Source organism: Anopheles coustani, chromosome 2 (assembly GCF_943734705.1).
Source record: "Anopheles coustani chromosome 2, idAnoCousDA_361_x.2, whole genome shotgun sequence".
NCBI classification, from domain to species: Eukaryota; Metazoa; Arthropoda; class Insecta; order Diptera; family Culicidae; genus Anopheles; species Anopheles coustani.
In genome coordinates this window covers 70775457-70795737 of record NC_071289.1, presented here as the reverse complement: position 1 = coordinate 70795737, position 20281 = coordinate 70775457, and the positions used below count along the sequence as shown (strand labels likewise).

Below are 20281 nucleotides of genomic sequence, written 5' to 3'. Positions count from 1 at the left end.
ACCCTGGTTTGAACCTCTACAACTTTGGTGCTGTGCGTCATAAAACTCTCAAAACTAAGCTAAGGTACATTGCATAAAACATAAGAAATTCAAAAGTTTAAAAAATATTGTTTATTTTTACAATGGACTCTATCTAAACAAAATGTTCTTGTAGAGATAAAACCTATAAGGTAAACGTTTAATATCATCACATTGAAATACTATATGCAAACATCTGATATCTGATATGCGCTGATTGGCCTATGAAGCCAGCAAGAAATTAACCCACTTTTAAACCGTAATTTGCACGATACACCTTTGCAATGGTTTGAAACTCATCCATATACGTAGGCGGATCCGGAAAACAGGTCAGAATACAGCGCACAGGTTCAGGAATGCAATTAAATGGTTTCGTTTCATTTTGAGGGTCTGGTTTGAGTACATTTGATAGTATAGTTCACCGACACGTTTTCAGCCGACGCAATTTACAGCAAACCGCTCGTAATCCCTCTGATGTTGCCAGATCAAATTGGTCCATATGAGAGCTTTTTTGCCGTATTTCACGAAAAACCTCATCCTCCGTGAAGTGCATTCGATGTGAAACGCAACGTACAAAGCGGTGGCACTTGTGTTCAACCATTTTGGCATACCAGGACATCAGATATGCCTCATATTTCTATCGTAAATATTTTCTACCACATTGTCGGTAACACCAACACTTGATGGTGGTTTAAATAGATTTCCCATGTTCTGATTCGATTTCCGGGACGTTGTTCTTCATGACATTGTAATGAAAAATGAGTAGGCTATATTGACCATTTACGAATTTATTTCTATTCGCAGAGCTATAAACTTCAAACTGTGCTGGGAATTGAACGTGAGCAGAGCGTCACGGGTAACGGCAAGAAGAAAGCTCAAGCAATGTGCCACGATTCCTTCCGGGACGACTTAACACGACTCCTCAACGTCCACCGTCCGAGCCTCGTGTGGGTAGAGGCAGCCCTGGGAGAGCCGAACCCCATCGGTCTAGTTAATCGATACCGCAAAGAAAGCGACATCTAATTAATCTAAATCAGTACGGACCAAAGTTGACCCGTCGGCGAGCGTGCGAACGTGTCGCAAATCGATAGCGGTTTTTTACTGACAACAGCGCCATTGCACCGCCCCACGATGCACGTGATCGTACTGAAGTACGTGCAGGTCCTCTGCATAACTATATTCTTCTCGAATAACATCAACTGCGACAAGCTGCTGCTGCACAACGAGCAGGAAGATCAGGAGCTGTACCGGATCGGCGCGTGCACGGCGGTCTGCCTGGCCGGGTCGGAAGGCACCATCGGGAGTCCGGATCATCCTGGATTTAACAGCACTCCGGTAGAACCTAAGGTGAGAAGATTTATTACGAATTTTGTGATTTATCGATTGCTTATCGTTGGGTTTTATTATTCCATCGTCCCATGTGCGTCACTTACCACCGTGTCATAAGACCATTGAGCGCTGTTATACCCTTTGTTCGGAGGATAGGCGGCCAGCGTCCGCCTTAAGGCCGCTGGTTCAGCGCCTGGAGCCATCATTGCATATCAATCTCATCTGCCGTGATAGCACGAATCTGATCATCGAGGTACAACCGAGGCCGGATGTGCGTAGCGAACGGCACTCCAGCGAAGGCCTTGGCGATGCGGCCGCACCGAAGGGAAAACAAAACCAATTAGATGCATTCGCTACTGGCAACGTGGCGAGTGCAAGTGCCGGTAGGGTGCAATCGAAGGTCAGCGGGCCGGCTCGTAGGAAACGAGCCATTGGGACGGAAAGTTCTTCGGATTCACTCTCCGACCACCAGAAGCCCGAACCATCGGCAAGCAAACGTGCGAATCTGTTGCCCGAAGCAAACGATGAACGGTCGATTAAGCGTGGTACCAGCCTTACGGACGATGAAAGATGGTATCCGCATCCCAGGCCGCCGGGTCAAACGCAAGGTCGCAACAACCCTGCACGCCCGACCGGGCCCATCCGACAGCCGATCTATCTGGTGAAGGTACAGGAAAGCGAGAAGGAAATGGGCGACCGAATCGTCTACATGGTGAGTACACAACTCTTTCTTTCCTTTTAAAACAATCATGAAGGAATCAATCCATTAAGCAATTTGAGCAAACCAACATTTTTATATATCTTTACTCACTTTGACGGGACATTTTATAAGGAATCCAAACCTCGAACCTTGATGTTAGTTCTTTCGAACGTTCTATTTATACATATCAAGGTTATATTGTGTGATGTTACGACATTTCTTACAGCCGCCTGGTTTGTGTACAAACCATGGACATTATTTGCGCTTTCCATTATTCAGCACGCGTATCTGTCGATGCTCGAATAGTTAGATAATCCTGCGAAGAAGTTGGTCAAAATTCATGAAAATACTGTTATATTGATTCTCATAACGAACATTGGGTTGATTATGTAAAAAAATCACTTATTCTATGTATTTTTCCCTATGTTGCTGATAGAGGATACATTTAAAGGAAAATTACTACAATTATTTAGTCAGGAAGGGAAATCTGATCCCGTGTTTCATAGCAAACAAACATCTACCATAACTGCCAAAATTCAAATGCCAAATGACATTCATAGCAAAGCTATGGACCCACCTCTCTATAACCAAACGCGAACATTCGACGGGTAGCGCGAATTCCCAGCGATTAATAGTATTTATAATTGCAAAATTTTACCAAACCTATGCAGCATACTGTTATCTTATTGTAGCATATTTTCCGGGTTTTCTCAACACTGGTCCTTGCGTGAATGTTTTGTCAAAACTGTGCTACTGCGGTCGCGGTACTCTTCTTCTTCTTCACTTCGTCGAGGATTTACTCCAGTACGGCTATTGAATCCAGCTTCCTGGGCCTTCGCAAGCTAACCTGGAGACATAGACCTCTTTAGGTTAAGGACTGGCAACTAAAGGCCATATGTCCTGATTTTCTGTGGTTTTCGATTTTCTGTAGGCGTCGCCTTTTGACTGCCACCATGCGGCCAGGAGCACTGCTAGCCAACCACGCTTGTGCGCAGTCAAAATGCGGCTGGTCACCCGCCGTAACGAAAGGAATATTTCCTTCCGTTTGTCAGATCGCACGAAACTCGTGATCCGCTTGATTACTCAAACAGCACGAGATGTGCGTCGGCTAGGATTTCTCTGACTTGAGCTCCAGCTCGGCGACACCACGCGGCCGTGCCTAAGATAACCTTACTTTTCAGCTAACCCTTTCAGGAACCTCGTGCACTGCTAACCATCCGCTCTGATGCGACGCCGAACTGGAACTGGTCGCGGTACTCATCGAATATTCGCGCTTGAATGTAGAGACGGTGTTGTAGGCACCTCGGCAAACATCTGTGTTTTGACACTTCCCCTCCCGCTGCTCGTATGGTTTGTTTTGGATGAAGTTTTTTAAAGGCGCTCCTCAATCGTGTCAGCAACGCGCCACGACCAAGGCGGAATAGTTTCGCGAGCAATCTTCGCCGAAAAGCTTGTTCTTCCCACCACCGCCGGTTGGTGGTTGCCATTGACCAATTTACTCGTGTCCTTCGTGCGTTCCACGTTAACGTAACCCGTCGTCGTTAGTTGTGTGCACGAGCGATGGTATACCGTTTGCTGTAGTTTGCAAAAGGCAATATTGATCGAAAATGATCGAGTACACGGAGCGTTTCTTTCGCGGTCTGGACCTGTGGTCCCTGGCCGTAGACCAGGCATTCTTGAACGTGTCCCATGCGGAGGCGGCAACCAACGGGCCGGTTGGTGCTGGTACCGACTACTATCTTTACACCCTCTCGGAGGAGTGCGATAAGGTATGAGTGGAATATCTGCCCCCGTTTTGGCTTCACGACGTCTAATCGGCTGTGGTACTGGCCAATATGTGCTGCCTTTTTTTTGTGGATTTCCACAGTGCCCTTTCACCCAGCTGCAGCGCATTCCGGCCGATAAGCGCCACACGGTGATCAAAGTGGACGCGTCACGTCAGTTCGCACTGCGACTACTGGACCGGGACGTCGGCCGTTATTCGTACTCCAACGAGTAGGTGTCCGGGACGGGACAAGGGGGATAACGAGCGGCACACGAGCCGCTCGAACTCGTTTCATCAAGTGGTCTATTATTTGATTCTTTTTTCCCCTTTGTAAGCTCTTACTACTGCCAATTGAGCAGCGTGCAGCTGGGCGAATTTGGCGTGTATGACCTCCGACTGAACCCGCCCTGTGTCCTTGAGACTGCCAAGGAGCCGGTGAACATTTACCTCCGTAAGCCATCGTTTGACAAAACGCGCGCGTCACAAATTTCGTTCGTTCCTTTTGATTTGAGTGGTTTTCTGCTCTCTGTGATATAGCATTCATCACGATCATCCTGCTCGCCATTGTCGTTGGTGGACTGGCACGGTTGGCACGATATGGCCTTCGGCGGTCTCGATTGCCGGCGGCACCCGTCGAACCGCCGGTGGAAGGAACCGATAAACCCGAGTCGGAAACGGTCACCCAAGCGCCCAAGAAACGACTCCAAAGCCTGGATACGTTTCGGGGCATTGCGATCATGCTGATGATTTTCGTCAATAGCGGTGGCGGTGGCTACTGGTGGATCGAACACGCCACCTGGAACGGGTTACACGTGGCCGATCTCGTCTTCCCCTGGTTTCTGTTCATCATGGGCGTCTGCGTGCCGATTTCTCTACGCGGCCAGATCGCTCGCAATGTCCCACGGCGCACAATCGTCAGCAATGTTGCCGTGGTAAGTGATCGACAAATGGCTTGTCTTGTTTGACTCGCGAAATCACCCTCCCTCGTTTCTTTTTTTTGTAGCGTTCCCTTAAGCTGTTCATCATTGGCCTTTGCCTGAACTCGATGAACGGCCCGACCGTGGCCAACCTGCGCATCTTCGGCGTACTGCAGCGCTTCGGCATCGCCTACTTTGTCGTGTCGATTGTGCATCTGTTCTGCCACGAGGAAACGGTACAGTCGCAAAACCGTATCTTGCGCGCAAACGAGGACATTTTCCGGCTTAAAAAGCAGTGGCTTGTGATGGCTCTGCTGACGGCCGTTTATTTGGGCATCATTTTGTTTGTCGCCGAACCGGGCTGTCCCAGGTAAACGATCGACCGAACGGTGGCTGCTTTATGTCCGCGTTTTCGGTTTTTCAACCGACGTTTCTCCATTTTTCCCACCCTTAGCGGTTACTTCGGTCCGGGCGGGAAGCATCTCATGAACGCGTACCCAAACTGTACCGGTGGCATAACCGGGTACATCGATCGTGCCATGCTCGGGATACAGCACCTCTACCAACGTCCAACCGCACGCTTTGTCTACGACGCCATGCCGTTCGATCCGGAGGGCCCGTTCGGGTGTCTCCCGACCGTCCTGCAGGTTTTCCTCGGTCTCCAGTGCGGTTGCACAATTCTTGCGTACGCGTGTCACCGACAGCGCATGGTGCGCTTCGGTGTATGGTCGGTGGTGCTCGGTTTGCTGGCGGGTGTGCTCTGCGGGTTCTCCAAGAATGATGGCTGGATACCGGTGAACAAGAACCTCTGGTCACTCTCGTACGTCCTTGCGACGGCTTCACTGGCCTATCTGCTACTGTTACTGTGCTACTATGCGGTCGACGTCAAGCGGTGCTGGTCCGGGCGCCCGTTCGTGTACGCCGGTATGAACGCGATCGTCCTGTACGTGGGGCATACTGTGTTCCACAAGATGCTCCCGTTTCACTGGCGTATTGGGACGATGAACACACACTTTATGCTCACGCTCGAAGCGCTCTGGAACACGGTGCTGTGGAATCTGATTGCTCTCTACCTCTTCCAGCGGAGAATTTTCTATAACCTCTAACAACACCACGCCGTCTAGAGGGCTGTTGATATTTACTTTCATCACGTGGACCGCGTTTCCCACTCAATCACATTCCAAACATTTTACAAGGATAAGTGTACCAGTTTTATTTCTTAAAAAACACTGATGGCGAATAACACAGCCTAAAGGTCATAGGCAGAATTTCAAAATATAAATAATATTTCAGGGTTATACTCATTGTTATATTAGTGGCAGATCGGTATCTTTCACACAGTGAATTTAGGGAGTTTAAATGTTACTTCCAATTATTGGTATTGAAACGGCAAAAGTTAAAGAAATTGCCCCGGTGAAGTTAGAAAAAATTGAATATTGTTGTTTTGGGATTGCATATTACCTCCCCTTTTACATTCTGTCTTCCCTTCTCCTTACAAAAATTGTATATTTTTATTAAAACAAACATTTAACAACCTATCCATGAAGGATGGTATGAAATCAAAAGCCATCGGTGGGTCAAAACCTGGTACACTTTTTTTACAACACGTAAGCGAACGTCTGTACGCCATGTACTATGAAATAAAGACGAACTGTTTACACAGTTATTTTGTTATAAAAAATTTACATTTCTACATTTATTTGCTGGTGTTTCGTTTATAAATAGTCTCATCGTTAATGTTACTAAACTTTTGCACAGTAGTGACGCCGTTCTTCGTCGGTATATGTTACCCTCTTTCTTTTTCACCTTATTCTATACGGGATGTACTTTAGTAACCTACCTTCTACTTCTCAGCCAAAGCTAGGGTCAAGTCTTGCGAAAAAAAAAAATGCGGAAATACTGAGATTTCGTAATTGATCCATCATGATACACAAACCGCATCTTTGCTTCCCATGAACGCGTAAGGAGTGCATGTCACTCTAGCTTGCTTGCTAATTTTGTAGCTGCCTATAAATTATATATCCTATATGCTTCCCTCACTATCGTCGAAAGTGTTTGGAAGCTTTGTCCACTTCCATGTTTAGTATTCATGGATCATTATATTCAGAGTTACAAGAGGTTTATCTCAGAAAAGGGAACGGTATTCTAAGAAATATTGCAATCCCAACAAGCAAGCGACCAGTAGAGGCAGGTGACCGCTTTGTCGTAGGGTTCTTTATGTTCCTCTTCCTCATCCTCCTCCTCATCGTCCTCTTCCTGCTGCCCGTCCACTGCATCCAGTGGTGTGCCGGTCGCAGCCGCCGCCGCCGCGGCCTCCGTCCCCACCGTCGGTCGGCGCCGTTGCGATCGTCTCTTGCTTTTCCGCTTCCTTAAAATCACCGTTTCCGCACCATCCTGTTTCCGTTCCACCGTATCCTCCTCGAACGTGTGTGGTTCGTCGACGTGCGTCACATCGACCGCACTGTCGGCCCGGTCGATCGAGTCGATATCCTCAGCACTTTGGCGACCTTTCTGACTGCTGCTGCGGCGCCGGGCCTTCCGGCGAGCGTGCTGCTCACTAATCGACAGTGTGGCCGCACTGTGCACATTGTTCTCTTCCGCCGAGCGGTTGTCATTGTTTGACGACAGCAGCGACGAGGAAGAGTGCGCGTTCGAACAGTTTCGATCCTTTTCCTCCTCGTCGTCCTCGTCGATGAGCGTGAGCGTTTCAAACTGATTGCTCGTCCCGATGTCCTTTTCCTGCTGGAACGGAGGATGCATTCAGTGAGGAAATCAACTGGTTAAAAGATTCTTCTGTCCTACCTTGATATTCACAGCATCCCCGTTTAAATTGTTCAGCTCGATTGTACCGACAACGATCTGAGGCTGTGTCGCGGTTGACCCACCCGGCTGTTGTGAGGTGGACGGCGTCGGTTCCCCTTGTAACCGATCATGATCCTGCTGCTGCTGCTGCTGTTGATCACAAACTGCCACACCGTTCGCTTTGATGATGGTCCCATTGGACGTCATCGCGGCCAGAGTCATGGCGCCGCCGGCCGCGAGACTCGCCACGTCGAGGTTGTTCTCGTGCAGGTCTCTGAAAAAGAAGTTTCTACAACAATTGCTGGAACTGTAGCACCCACGAACACGGGCGAATGATAGGAAACGGGATGATGTGGCGAATTGTGGGTTTGCCCAAAAATAAACAACGTGAAACGGATAAACGACGGCACCGGGAAGCGATTAAACGATGCTTCGAGTTATATCACAAAGCTTCATAACACCAACACAGCTGAAGATGGTTTACTTTTTTCCTTCCTTTTTTCCTGTTGTTGTAAGTAACACTCTCCACGTAACAACAATCCACCACCATCGACCGATTGCCTCGTGTTCCAGACGAGGCTGGAGCGGGAACTAAAGCTTGAATACTTGCGACACAACAACAAAAGCGTGACCGTCAACTGGTTTACGCGAAATAACAAAAAAAAAACTATAACCCGATTCGCCCACCCCCCGTCTGCTTCCGGTCAGCCCCCGATCGCTGTTACCCAGTTGTGGTTTTTTGCTGCCCTTTGCGAAAAATGGCAGTTTGTCGCCGCGGTCCAGTCCGGAGCATGGTTTTTAATTCGCCTCGGTGCGGCAAGGGCGGGGGAGTTTGGTACACTTCAAGGTTTGTGTCCCAGTGCTGTGCGTTTCTTCCCCCATTGCCCCATTCACCACCAGCTCCACAATCGAGGAAGGGGGGGGGGATCTCGTTTATGTTGGTCAGAGCAGGCATCGATTGCCATGTGTTTGAATTCGAACATTGTCAATTCGAATCGAACAAAAATTTAAATCCATCGCGTAGTCCCACGTGTCACCATGTCCGTACCTGCTAAAGCTTAGTAGGCCATAATTGCCTTTGTTTTATTTTCAAGTGTGCCCTCCGCCATATCTTTTTCCAGGTTGATGATCCACCGCACCAGAAAAGCTTTTACGAGAAGTATTTAATGGTACAAAATAATAACTTGCGGATATGATCATAATGTTGACCATACAATGTTAAAGAATTTGCATGTTTCAATAAGTGTTGTGCTTTATTGTATAAGAAATTATGCAAAAACATTACCTTGCCGACATGTGAGACCATTTTCACATTTTTTTTTGTAAGGAAAAGAATATCTTTCCAGCTTCCCGTTCGTTCCTACAAACTGTTTTTAACACTCCTCAAATAGTTCTCCTGTTCTACACCGCCGGGCGGTTGTTCTCTCTTTTGCACTTTCGCTTCGGCATTTAATGGTTGCCAAAAAAGAAAAACGGGTTTGCAAATGCTACCACCGAGAAAAGCGAGCCATCCACCTAAGAGCAGCCTGAAATCTGTCGAAAGTATGTTTTAAAATATTTCCATCAATTTATTGCCTACCGCCACCAGCTTAAACAACTGCGCTCAATCTCACAAAGGGGGGGTTTCATTCAAAACAGTGCTAAAGAAGAAGGCACATGCGAAACCACTGAAGCGTTTTTCTTTTGCTTACTAAGATAAACAGAGAACAAACAGGTCTTTTTTCACATCTTCCGCGAGGGCTTTCAACTGCCACATCGTGACAACAACAAGTAGGACGTGTGGTGTGTCTAGGTTGTAGTTTTGACGGATGAGAGAAGTGGAAGTGGCACCGGGAAGGGGTGCGGGCCCGTACCATCGTCTCTTCTCCTTCAGAAAGCCAAGTGTCACATTACCCGACCGGTATAACATTGGATTACGGAACATTTGCAAACAGTTTCGCTTAGGCCGCATTCGGTTTCATCGACTTCTCCACGTCGGCTTGCGTTCGCAACCACCGTTACATCGACCATTGGAGGAATGTTATCTCGAGTGGTACAAAGAAGACAAAGGTACATCACTTAAACACACACATTTGTTTCGTGTGATGTATTAAGATTCGTTAATAATTCGTTCACCTAATTAAACCCTAAGACCTCCCAACCAAATTTACCTCAAAACTACCCGCACGCGCCGGATCGGCTCCACTGGGCGTGCTCTGAGCACGACTCTCGGTCTGATCATCCTCTGACGATGGCTTCCGCTGCCACACTGGCCACAAATTGAAACGTCCTTTTGTCCACCTTGCCTCAGGTGGCGGAACACCTTTGATCCCGTTTAATTCCGAACCACAAGCACCTAGTCTAGCACGAAAAGCGGTGCACCCCGGAGTAGAGCACGCGCTCTATATGCACCATCGACCAGCGCCGGCCGCCCGTACGATACTAGATGTGATATATTATTTGCGCGTGTGTCGCGACTACCAGAGCCGGCCTGTGGCACACATATACCGCGCAGCCGAACAGCTGCAGTGGTGATAAAAATGATGATGGGGATGTTGCTGTTGATGATGCGAGGGTGCACGACAACACCACAGCGGTACGTTTTGTTTCAGGTACCTATTTGTGTGCCTTCGTGTCGGCTCTAGTCGATAGTAGGACCAATTTAGTGCTATGTGTGACGCCAGCCTGTCACCTCCGGTTCGTCGATGGAGCTGGTGGGGACGATCCGAAAACAAACAACAACAACAACAACCCCAAAAATACACGATAACATCCATTCCGCTTCTAAGGGCATGTTACCGTACACCGGGAACATTGCCAATCAGAACGGTGACAAATATGCAATCCGGAGTATAACGTTTCCGATTTCGCGCATGGAACAATAGTCCCGGGCCTAGACATGTCGAGTCACGCCATCGTTCGCGCATTGCCCACCCTGGAGGCAGAAAATGTCACGCGACGCGTAAAAATGTTGTAAACCCCGCTGGTTTGGCGTTGGTTTGGCGCTGGTTGTGACACGCAACCAGCGGGTCTGAGTTGCCCTCGTGAGTGATTTTTGCGCATGTGTTAGTGCGTTCTGTGCATGTGTGGGTCAGTAATGGCTGCCCCTTGAGTACCCCATATAGTGATGGTCATCATGCAAAAGTGAACCCACAATAGTTCCGCATAATAAATGAAAACAATAATAAATATTTATTAAAATATGTAAATATTATAATCGGTCTACATACATTATAATAAATGTAGAACCAAAACCACTAACACTAACCACAATAAACAAAACCCCACTGCTATCAATTTACGTTTTCGTAAATCACAAAACTTTATGATCGACCTGTCTGGGCTTTGGAGTCACATCGGACGAGCAGCTTCCAAATCAAACTTCCTACGAACGGTATGCTGCTGTCGCTGAAAAAAAGATTAAAAGCGGTCAATGAATGCTCATACAAAGCATTAATCAATAAATACTTATCGTAATATGCTTCCCATCGATGTTTTTTAACTACTTCAAGAAGCAGCAGTTCTATGCGAACCTGGGTACAGCTTCGGAGTCACATCCGTCAAGCAGCTTCCACCAAAACAAACTCCCCACGAACGATGTACTATATCTGAAAAAGATTAAAAGCGGTCAATAAATGCTCATACAAAGCATTCATCAATAAATACTTATCGTAATATGCTTCCCATCGATGTTTTTAACTAATACAAGCAGCAGCAGTTCAATGCGAACCTGGGTACAGCTTCGGAGTCACATCCGTCAAGCAGCTTCCACCAAAACAAACTCCCCACGAACGATGTACTATAGCTGAAAAAGATTAAAAGCGGTCGATAAATGCTCATACAAAGCATTCATCAATAAATACTTATCTTAATATGATTCCCATCGATGGGACCGATAAAAATATCGGATCCAAGCAGCAGCAGTAGCCTGCGAAAGGGAAGCACAGCGATGTCAACACTGGATTGTACCTCTATTTCCCACCAATCTTCTTACCTTGAAAACGCTGAAACATTAGAAAATGCAACTAACACAACATAAAATCTATAATCACAGTAAAATTTATAGACATATATATAACACAGTAAATAATCACAGTAAAAAAACCACCCGCTTTATTTTCACAACACTCCATGCACTTCACGCTTTCCCGGCAGCCATCACTAAAATGAAGTCTGACAGCTGAAGCTGTCAACACTGAACTGCAGTATGCCATTGCAATCCGCACCGATCCGGTGAAAGTAAATACGGTGAAAATCGTACACATGGTTATATTTAAAGTAGTTTAATATAATTAAAGTTTTATTAGGCGTGATAATATTCAATCATCTATCAACTACTACTAGGTAAGCAGTATAAATAATGAAAGTGAAGCTAAAATTGAATAAGTAAATAGTTGTGTTTTTGTAGATATGGATTGTAACAATAATGAGGCGGCCTCCAGTAACCGAAAGCCTGGGGATGAACGAAAAAGGTATGTTATAAACTACAACAGAAAATACATTGTTCATTATTGTTTTGCTTTCTTTTTTAGCACGACGATTCCGTGTCCGGGCCACTGCACTGCGTTGCATAATGTGGCGTTGTCTAATTCCAAAGGGATTTACACAACTCAGCGGATGGTGCGCATGATTTATGCGAAGGTTGACGATTTGGTGGTTGCGCAGGCTTCATCAGGACCTTCAACCTCCAGATCGTTAGCCTTCAACTTCGAACGCATTTCGTGCGGGGAAATGTTGGAAGCCTGCAACGCCAAACTGTTCGAGGAAGAGTATTTCTCGGCAGTCTTGGCTTGGTTGGCTTCCAAGATTGACCCGCGCGAGGTACGTTCGGAGTACCGTATGAATCATGCGTACCATCTGTTGATTGACCCACAGTTTGCAACGCAGTGTTCGTGGTCCGGATACACTGCAAAAGGTGCACAAGGAAAGGTGCCCTTTTGCATCTACGGGAACGTTAGAAAACTACTACAAACAGTCGGAGGCGAGGGCACGCACGAGGTCGCAGTGAAAACACTGATCACAAAAAAATTAAAAAACGCAAAAAGCTACGTAGAACACAATAAGGGCACAAAAACGCCCTATGTAAAAAGTTTTGTAAAGCGTGTAAGTAGAGATAATAGTAAGAACATTAAGATAAGTAGAGAAGATAGTGGGTGTTAGTTAGGGTCAAGTTTTTAATAAGGATACTAAGGTTTAAGTTTTGTTATGAATTATAAAAATGAAATACTACTTAGAATTATAGTTTATATTAGAATATCACAGTTAGAATATTATATCGAAGATATAGTTAGATAGAATAAAAAAAATTCGAATTTGACTTATACTTTTTTAATTCATTTAAAGGATTTGAAATTAAAATGGTTTTTTTTAGTTTTTATTGGTAAGTAAATGTTGATGATGCCCTCCACATACCCATGCATAGTCCTGAGCCGAACGATTGAAATCAAAATGTATACGAGCGGGAGTTAGAAATACATCTAAAACCACGCTAACGCGCGCGATGCTCAGGGCTATTCACTTCCGTTACTAAATTAATTTAACATCATCATCAAAACAAATCATCATCAACATTTATTTATTAAACTTAATGCCTCCACCACATACATGCCTTAATTTCAAAACACTCCTCTCAAATCTAAGAGTTAGTTTATTTACAGGTTATTATTAGTAAGTAAATGCTGATGATGCCCTCCACATACCCATGCATAGCTCTGAGCTGAACGATTGAATTCAAAATTCATACGAGCGGGTGTTAGAAAATACATCTAATACCACGCTAACGCGCGCGATGCTCAGGACTATTCACTGCCGTTTTTTTTTTAATTAAATTCAACATCATCATCAACATTTACGTATTATACTTAATACCTTCACCATATATGTACATGCTATTAGTTTAAAACATTCCACCAAAGTATCCCAAATCCAAGAGTTAGTTTGTTTACAGATTTAATTCAAATTTTATTAATTGCAACCTTAATTCCGCCACCACAAGATATATATTTTAAAGAAAAAAATGTTAGTATTGTTAGTGGATGTTTGCCCTATTAAAAAAATCCTATACACTCCTAGATCCCTCCTATCATGAAGACGCAGCGGCCGCCAGAGACTTGAAATCAGCACGGTCATCATTATACCCATAAACTATTTTAGTTTTAAATTCAATAGCAATAGCACACTACTATATACATTTACTAATTTATTTTTATAATAAATACTACTATATACATTTATCCTAATATGTACATCTATCTACAATGGATGGGATTTCAGCCAGTTTTGCATGGTCACCCGCAGGGCCCTTATCCACAGTGACTTGATCATAATGAATTTCTAATTCCAAACGGTCAAACAAATCACTGTGGGGGCATCAAAGCGGCAAAAGCAGTCGTCCCACGTCTCGGGTAGCGAATAACCAGTACGAAGGTGGTAGTTTCAATTAAAAATTCATGAAAAGGGTTAGTAAAATTTGTTAGTCAGGCATAAAAGTATGTAGTAAAGGAATGAAAGCAAAGAATTCAGAAGGTGATAGAGTAGGGTTGACAGGATAGCGGGAAAGAGAGCGAGCAGGTAAGGGAATATAAACTAATTTACAAAGTACAGATGAAAGGGGTACTACCACCCGCCGAGACGGAGTGTTTTTATGAACTTGAAAAAGTTTCATACAGGAGGACGATAACTGGATAGGTCCAGCCTCGTCCTCCGTATTGATTTCATACATCTCCGTCTGAGCAGTGTACTGGTTTCCAAGCAAAAAGACGCGCGTATTATTTTTTTTCGCTTCCAAAAACTTAACTATGCCATTGGATCTGGTCAAAAACCATTGATCTTTCTCATTTGGCAAAAGGACGAAATCGGCTGTTACGTGCACCCCAGCACCCTTCGCCTTCAAGATAGGAAACTTTGGTTTCTGGCAAGCGGCAGTATGAATTGATGCATATAGATGCGTTCGTACTGCCACTTGCTCCAAACATCTCGCTCCCGATTTCACACAGCGTTTGAGGTGTTGTAAATGGTTCTCAAAGCAATACGCTGAAAAATTATCAAGCGGTCCATGTACCACAACGTCTCCATGCACGTGATGGAGATTGTGGACATTGCTTGTCAAATGGGATCGACTATAGTGGGTCTTAAACTCCTTAACAAATTTTGTAAGGAGTCTTCCCGCTAATGGCCAATAGCGTTTATGTGCCGATGATGAAAATATCGTCACAGCGCTAAAGTAGAGCAAGTAGTGATTATATGCATCCAAATACATAAAATCTCTGTAGACCACAACACTGATATAATGAAGAAAGGACCTATACTCGGTTCCTTTCCAAAGCGGGACATGATCGAGGGACCGAAATGGTCGGTTCACCTCAGAAGGAAGCAGTGTATTCGAAATGTACGAAGACACGCCGTCCTTCTGTTGGGAGGACCACCGACCAAAACGCTCAAAGGTGTTGTTAAGCAACCCTTTGAGAATTTTGCGGCTAACTCCCAGATCAATCAGATGGAGACGGTCGCTAACTGGAAAATTGACTATCATATCTACATTTTGCAAATCTTCAAGAGGTGTCCGTATTCCCTTATGGTGGTCCTTATCTTCTCTAGCCCGAAAGCCAGCGTCCGTACGCAATTCGGCATGCACGGAGTCAAAGATAACTTTATTTTCCGGTTTGATGTGTACTCCTAGGATGGTACACTTTGTGCAACCATGCTTGGCGGAAAATCCCATCACTGATTTTATGTATGACCGTGCTGGAGAATCGGCGATAAATGCACTTATGGACAAATGTACTTCTTTATCGCCGAATTTCAAGCCTCTTTCCATAAGAATGTTCATTTCCTGAACAAACGGCCGCAAATACTGTTCGACACTCTCCGGTTTTGTTTGCCCGCAGAAAATAGCTACGGGCATAACCGGAGCGTCTGGCAATTCTTCCACTTTTATAAGAACTGGCCAAAATTGAGTAGCCGAGCTCTTAAAAAGTGGAAGCCCGTCGACTGACACTTGGATGGTAAAATGTGATACTTGCGGGATGATATCTCTAAAATAGTTTCTTAGAACCGTCTCCACCCCTTGATACCACAAGTTTCCACCAACAATCGGTGCTAACTGCTTTCCGACGTTGGTGGGAGTTTGGAGGAATGTTCGTGAGTCGCGTGGAAATTTCAATTTAAGAAATTTCCAGCACATCACCAGGAGCAGGCTAGCTAGTTCACGGGACAAGCAAGAAATAGTTAAAAAATGTCTTAACGCTTCCTCGAAACTAGCAAAGTTATTGAGGAAGTGATATTTTTTGTCCCAGTAAACATCGCTTGCATCTTCATGATTGCTATCTACTCTAGCTTGGTTGTTATTTTCCCTATCACTATTCCCTTCGCTAGCTCCTACATTATCTTCCTGAACTATTCTTTACCACCACCGTTTAAACTACCACCATTACCACCATTACCAGTACTTACACTTTGTACATTATTTACAGCATCCGTTACCATCTGGTGCGAGTTCGAATCATCCTCATCATCTAAAATAAAAATAAATAAAGGAAATTAGAAATCGTTTTTGTTGAATGATAGTAAAAAAGTTCAATTTTGGCCATAGGTATGGAAAAAAATGGAACGATTTCTACAGCATGCACAGTTAACCTGAGGAAACCTGCTCGATAGAAACCTTCGAAACGGTTTTAAACTGGAAACGGGATTTGTCATTAGCAACGCCAAAGAGTTTGATGACCTAATGAGTCTCGAAACATTATATGTTAGCTTAGTTCGCTCTACTCTTGAATTCAATTGTGTAATTTGGTTCCCGCACTTTGACTATTCGCACGATGGAATTGAAATCATCCGGAAAAGGATCACGAGGATGGCAATACGATGGCGACCTTGGCGAAATTCATACCGTTCGTATAACTCGCGTTGCCTGCTTCTTGGACTGCAAATACTCAAAAAACGACTGATAGCACAGGCAATGTTTGTGGGTAATCTGATTCTGGGTGAGATTGATGCCTCAAACCTACTAGAAGTATTTAACTTTAACGCACCTTGTAGACGGCTTCGTAATACGGATTTTCTATGATTTACCTCTAACAGTACGCGTTATGGTCAGTTTGCTCAAATGACCGTTATGAGTAATACTTGTAATAGAGATTACTTCGCTTTCAATTTCTTTGATAACGCTAATACTTTTGAGCGTCGCCTAACAATGGACCCGAATTTTTATAAGTTTGATCACGTGCGTCTACACTAGTTTTAGTTTTAGTTGTAGTTTTAGATAATCATTGGGACTTTGTTCGGTCCGTTGAGTGTTACATTATAATAAACAAAAACCGAGGTTTCGATAATCCTCTCACAGTTCGATGCAAGTTCAATCTTCTAACTGTACTGAAGCTCTAATTTACTTAATCTACCACAACTTTACTGGATTAATCTAGTAGATTAAAAATTTTAAATTTCAAAGTTAAGCAAGTTAAATTTAAAATTTTAAAGCAAATGTTTACATCATCATGGGCCCCTGTAACCGCGCTTATTTACCTAGTTTCTTTTAAAATTTTTCACTTGTGTTTTCCTATGCTAGGTCACTTCACTGGCACTATGAAAAATTTACTTACCAAGTGGCCATCGGAACGTTGATACTCCCGGAGGTAGGCGAAGCTGCTCTGTAAATTTTCCGGATTCCCATTCGACGTCTATTTCCTCGTTAACCTCCTTCAGTAATTCGTCGGCTCGCTTCTCCACAGCACGTTTGCGGCTTCTGTCCATTATTACTTCCGTAAAATCTACAAAAAACAAGGCTCAGAAAAAACAGATTAGTATTCGATCGAAAACAAACTTGTTTTGAAAGCAAAGCCGTACTCACGTGCTTCCCGCCAAAACAGTCAGTCAACACAGGCACTTACACATTTGAGATGAAGAGACTCGTGTATATACACGAGTAGACACACCGCGGCCGGTGCAAATAAATTCTAAGTCCGAAAGTCTAGGGCAGAGACGGTCGGAGACGGTCGGAGACGGGTGAGACGTATACGTGACACAAAATTATGAGTTACTTGAGTACCCCTCTGCCACCTGGGCAGTGTATTCCCAACGGTTTATGTCATGTATGCTGGAGTGGGACCACTTGGAGAAGCCCACCCAAGGCTGTTGAGCAAGAGCAATAAAAGTGTTGATTTCCTTCCGGTTGATTCTTAGGGAAGAACTTTAACATGTCGTATCGCGTGTTCTGTTGGTACGAATCACCGTATTTTGGACATGGATAACTTGGTAAAGCCTACGATGTCGTTTCATTTAACGAATAACCTTGAAACGATCGGGCAACCTTTTTTCCAACATATTCCATAGTTGGCATTCGTTAGCAAATGGCATCAGGTAGCGCTATGTGTTACAACTGGCGCCAAGGACTGATATTGCAGATTTGGTAGAGCGCACTGGATCTTGCACTTGTCTCAAGAACGGCCTGCCATTTACAGCGTTCAGATAAAACCGGCTTTTGTTGTGACCGACATTGCAGCTATGGCACTATCGATTCAATATGTTCACATGTATCAGGCATCACCAATTTTTGCAGGATTTGTCACATGTGAATTCGCCAACAAAATGTTGTATGGAATTTATGTGTTTTACAACACTAAAATTAGATAAAATTATGATAAAGAATTTTTTAGTAATTAACTTCAGACTGAACTCGGTTAACATTTGCTTTGCATCGTCATTTTATAGTCAAGTACATTTTTTTTGTTAAGAATCGAATGAAAATTGATACTCCAAAGAAACCCAAAACCTCACCGATTCCACCCGATTGTTTTCGTTTAATCTGCTACTCGACAACCATATGTCGCTCTCCATGTATTCTCCATTCTTCTTAGTTTAGAAGGAAAAGATTTCTTCCACATCAATTGCTTTTTCCACGAAAAGTCAAGAATTCATTTGAATTGCTGTAGAAACTCTGTAGATTTATGCTTATCAGTACGGAAGAATTCTCGTACTCATGTGTTTCTGTGAAACGAATAAACTTTGTAGATGCTTTGTAAGATGCATTCCGGTTAAATGAAAGATTCTTCTCCATTTATTCGAGAGTAACGACTACTGATGGAGACTGACGAATGATGATGCCAATACTCTTTCCTCCAAAAAACCCCATCGATTGTTTTCAGCATTGGAGCACTGGTTATGCAAATACCCGCAAACCGTGATGTGCAAAAACGACGAAGTAAATCAAAAAGGAGGAACGAAAAAATCCCACACACACAAACATCACGGTGTATGTAGCTGGCATTGCAAATTGTTGCCAAAACAAAACCGGAAAGTTTATGCTGCTGAGCAGTTTCCTGCGTCGTTGGAATTTCCCTTGCCGTTCGTCTCCATGCCGTGCGTGTCCTACCGCCTGGAATCGATTATGTGGTGCGCTTACAAGGAGGGAGAATGGAATGGATGCTGCCTTGGAGGGGGGTTTGGGGGTTTTTTTTTACTTACGCGTTTATGATTTTACTCTGATTCAGCGGTCCACCGAGGGTCCAGGGCTCGTTTTTGCGCGGCTGCATCCCGTACGTCTGCGGGAGGCCATTCTTCGTCAGGTTGTACGTGCCCTTGCGGTGCTGATTCTTGCGGCCCGGGATCCACATGATGCGCAGATTGCTGGTCTTCTTCGGTTTGCTTTTGGTAGCGCCGGCCGACGACATGGCTCTGCTGACGGGTAAAATCTGTCAGTTGGTAGCCGTGCATGCGTTTAAGTCCTTCCGTATTTTGGCGAGTTATTTTCTCGTGCGGGACGAACGCGAAAACACACACTTTTTGCACACACGTGCTAACAATCCTTCGTTGAGAAACTTGATTTATGAGATGTGGCACAGCCGATTGTTACGGTCCGATGGGATCGATTGTTGATTGCTAATGAATCTCTACACGCACACATGGAATCGTGACCGCCAGTGGCTGGTTGTACTTCGATGAATTCGCCAGCATTCTACAGATACCACCTTCACTAGCAGTCGACCGTCACAGCTTCCAGCATCCACATTCTGCGGTGGGTTAATTACTGCTCCGGTATGTGACCACACGTACCGTTCGTAAAACGTTCTACCAACGGAAGGCTAAGGCTGATGTATAGGGCCTACATTTGTTTCCCACCTGGATGAGGCTCCGAAACAGTTCATAAAACCACACCTAAATCAAAGCCACCATGGATGATTTCCAATGACACACTTTCTTTTCACGCCGCCGAGATATGAGTCTCGTTGTTGCGCTGGAAACGTGAAACACAGTTGACTTCTTGTAGTCTTCGCCGAACCGCGCAGTTTTCGGTACAGCATTACTCCACACTAGTTTGGATACTGACTCATGAACCAGTTTTGTATCATCAGCTCCAAAATATAAACTTCGCGTCGTTCAGGTCTTTCGTTCAGAAGATCTCGCCAAACTGAGTCCACTTCGCACTTGCTTTTGCGGCAGACGCGTACAATTTACACCGAATTACTGCTTACCACTGGACCATCGAACCAAAGTATATACAACACTGGGAAAGGTAGTGGCACGGAGCACACTTTGACATTAGATTCGTAAAAACAATTTTGCCAGTACGGAAATTGTCAGACTCCAGTGAAGAAAGTAAACTTTATGCAAGAATTAGATAACAAAAATCTGTATAGAACTACTAACAAAAAAAATATGCACTACGCGATAATCCAAAGAAAATTTCTGCTTTCCTAGTAGTTTATCTTCGAACTGTCAATCCATACGTATGTCACTTTTTGAAAAGTGCACTTAAATATCCTACCTACAAAGATATGC

At 44.5% G+C, this 20281-nt stretch overlaps 2 protein-coding genes across 5 annotated transcripts in view; one reads left to right on the top strand and one right to left on the bottom strand.

The window, feature by feature from the left end:
- Positions 1–20281, top strand: part of LOC131263474 (tyrosine-protein kinase receptor torso) — a 35489-nt gene that overhangs the window by 11131 nt on the left and 4077 nt on the right. For both annotated transcript variants that reach the window (XM_058265676.1, XM_058265675.1), the window contains 2 exons: positions 823–1365; positions 1466–2059. In XM_058265676.1, coding sequence (XP_058121659.1) covers positions 1150–1365; positions 1466–2059 — 810 coding nt within the window. In that variant the 5' untranslated portion in view covers positions 823–1149. The remainder of the gene's footprint in view (positions 1–822; positions 1366–1465; positions 2060–20281) is intronic.
- Positions 6335–19945, bottom strand: LOC131263478 (probable serine/threonine-protein kinase kinX). 3 transcript variants are annotated; one of them, XM_058265680.1, is made up of 3 exons: positions 18968–19945; positions 7532–7820; positions 6335–7471 (listed from the first exon to the last, which is right to left on the bottom strand). In XM_058265680.1, exons 1-3 carry the CDS (start codon positions 19171–19173, stop codon positions 6875–6877), a joined length of 1092 nt encoding a protein of 363 aa, XP_058121663.1. In that variant the 5' UTR covers positions 19174–19945; the 3' UTR covers positions 6335–6874. The 3 variants fall into 3 exon arrangements, with proteins under 3 accessions (XP_058121663.1, XP_058121664.1, XP_058121665.1); XM_058265681.1 differs by having other exon boundaries at positions 6339–7468; XM_058265682.1 differs by having other exon boundaries at positions 6379–7471; positions 7532–7805.

Coding starts and splice junctions, on each gene's coding strand:
- LOC131263478 (XM_058265680.1), bottom strand. CDS start 19,173: ATGTCGTCGGCCGGCGCTACCAAAAGCAAACCGAAGAAGACCAGCAAT. Junction 7,821..18,967: donor CAGAGTAAAATCATAAACGC/GTAAGTAAAAAA, acceptor CAATTGTTGTAG/AAACTTCTTTTTCAGAGACC. Junction 7,472..7,531: donor GGGATGCTGTGAATATCAAG/GTAGGACAGAAG, acceptor CCTCCGTTCCAG/CAGGAAAAGGACATCGGGAC.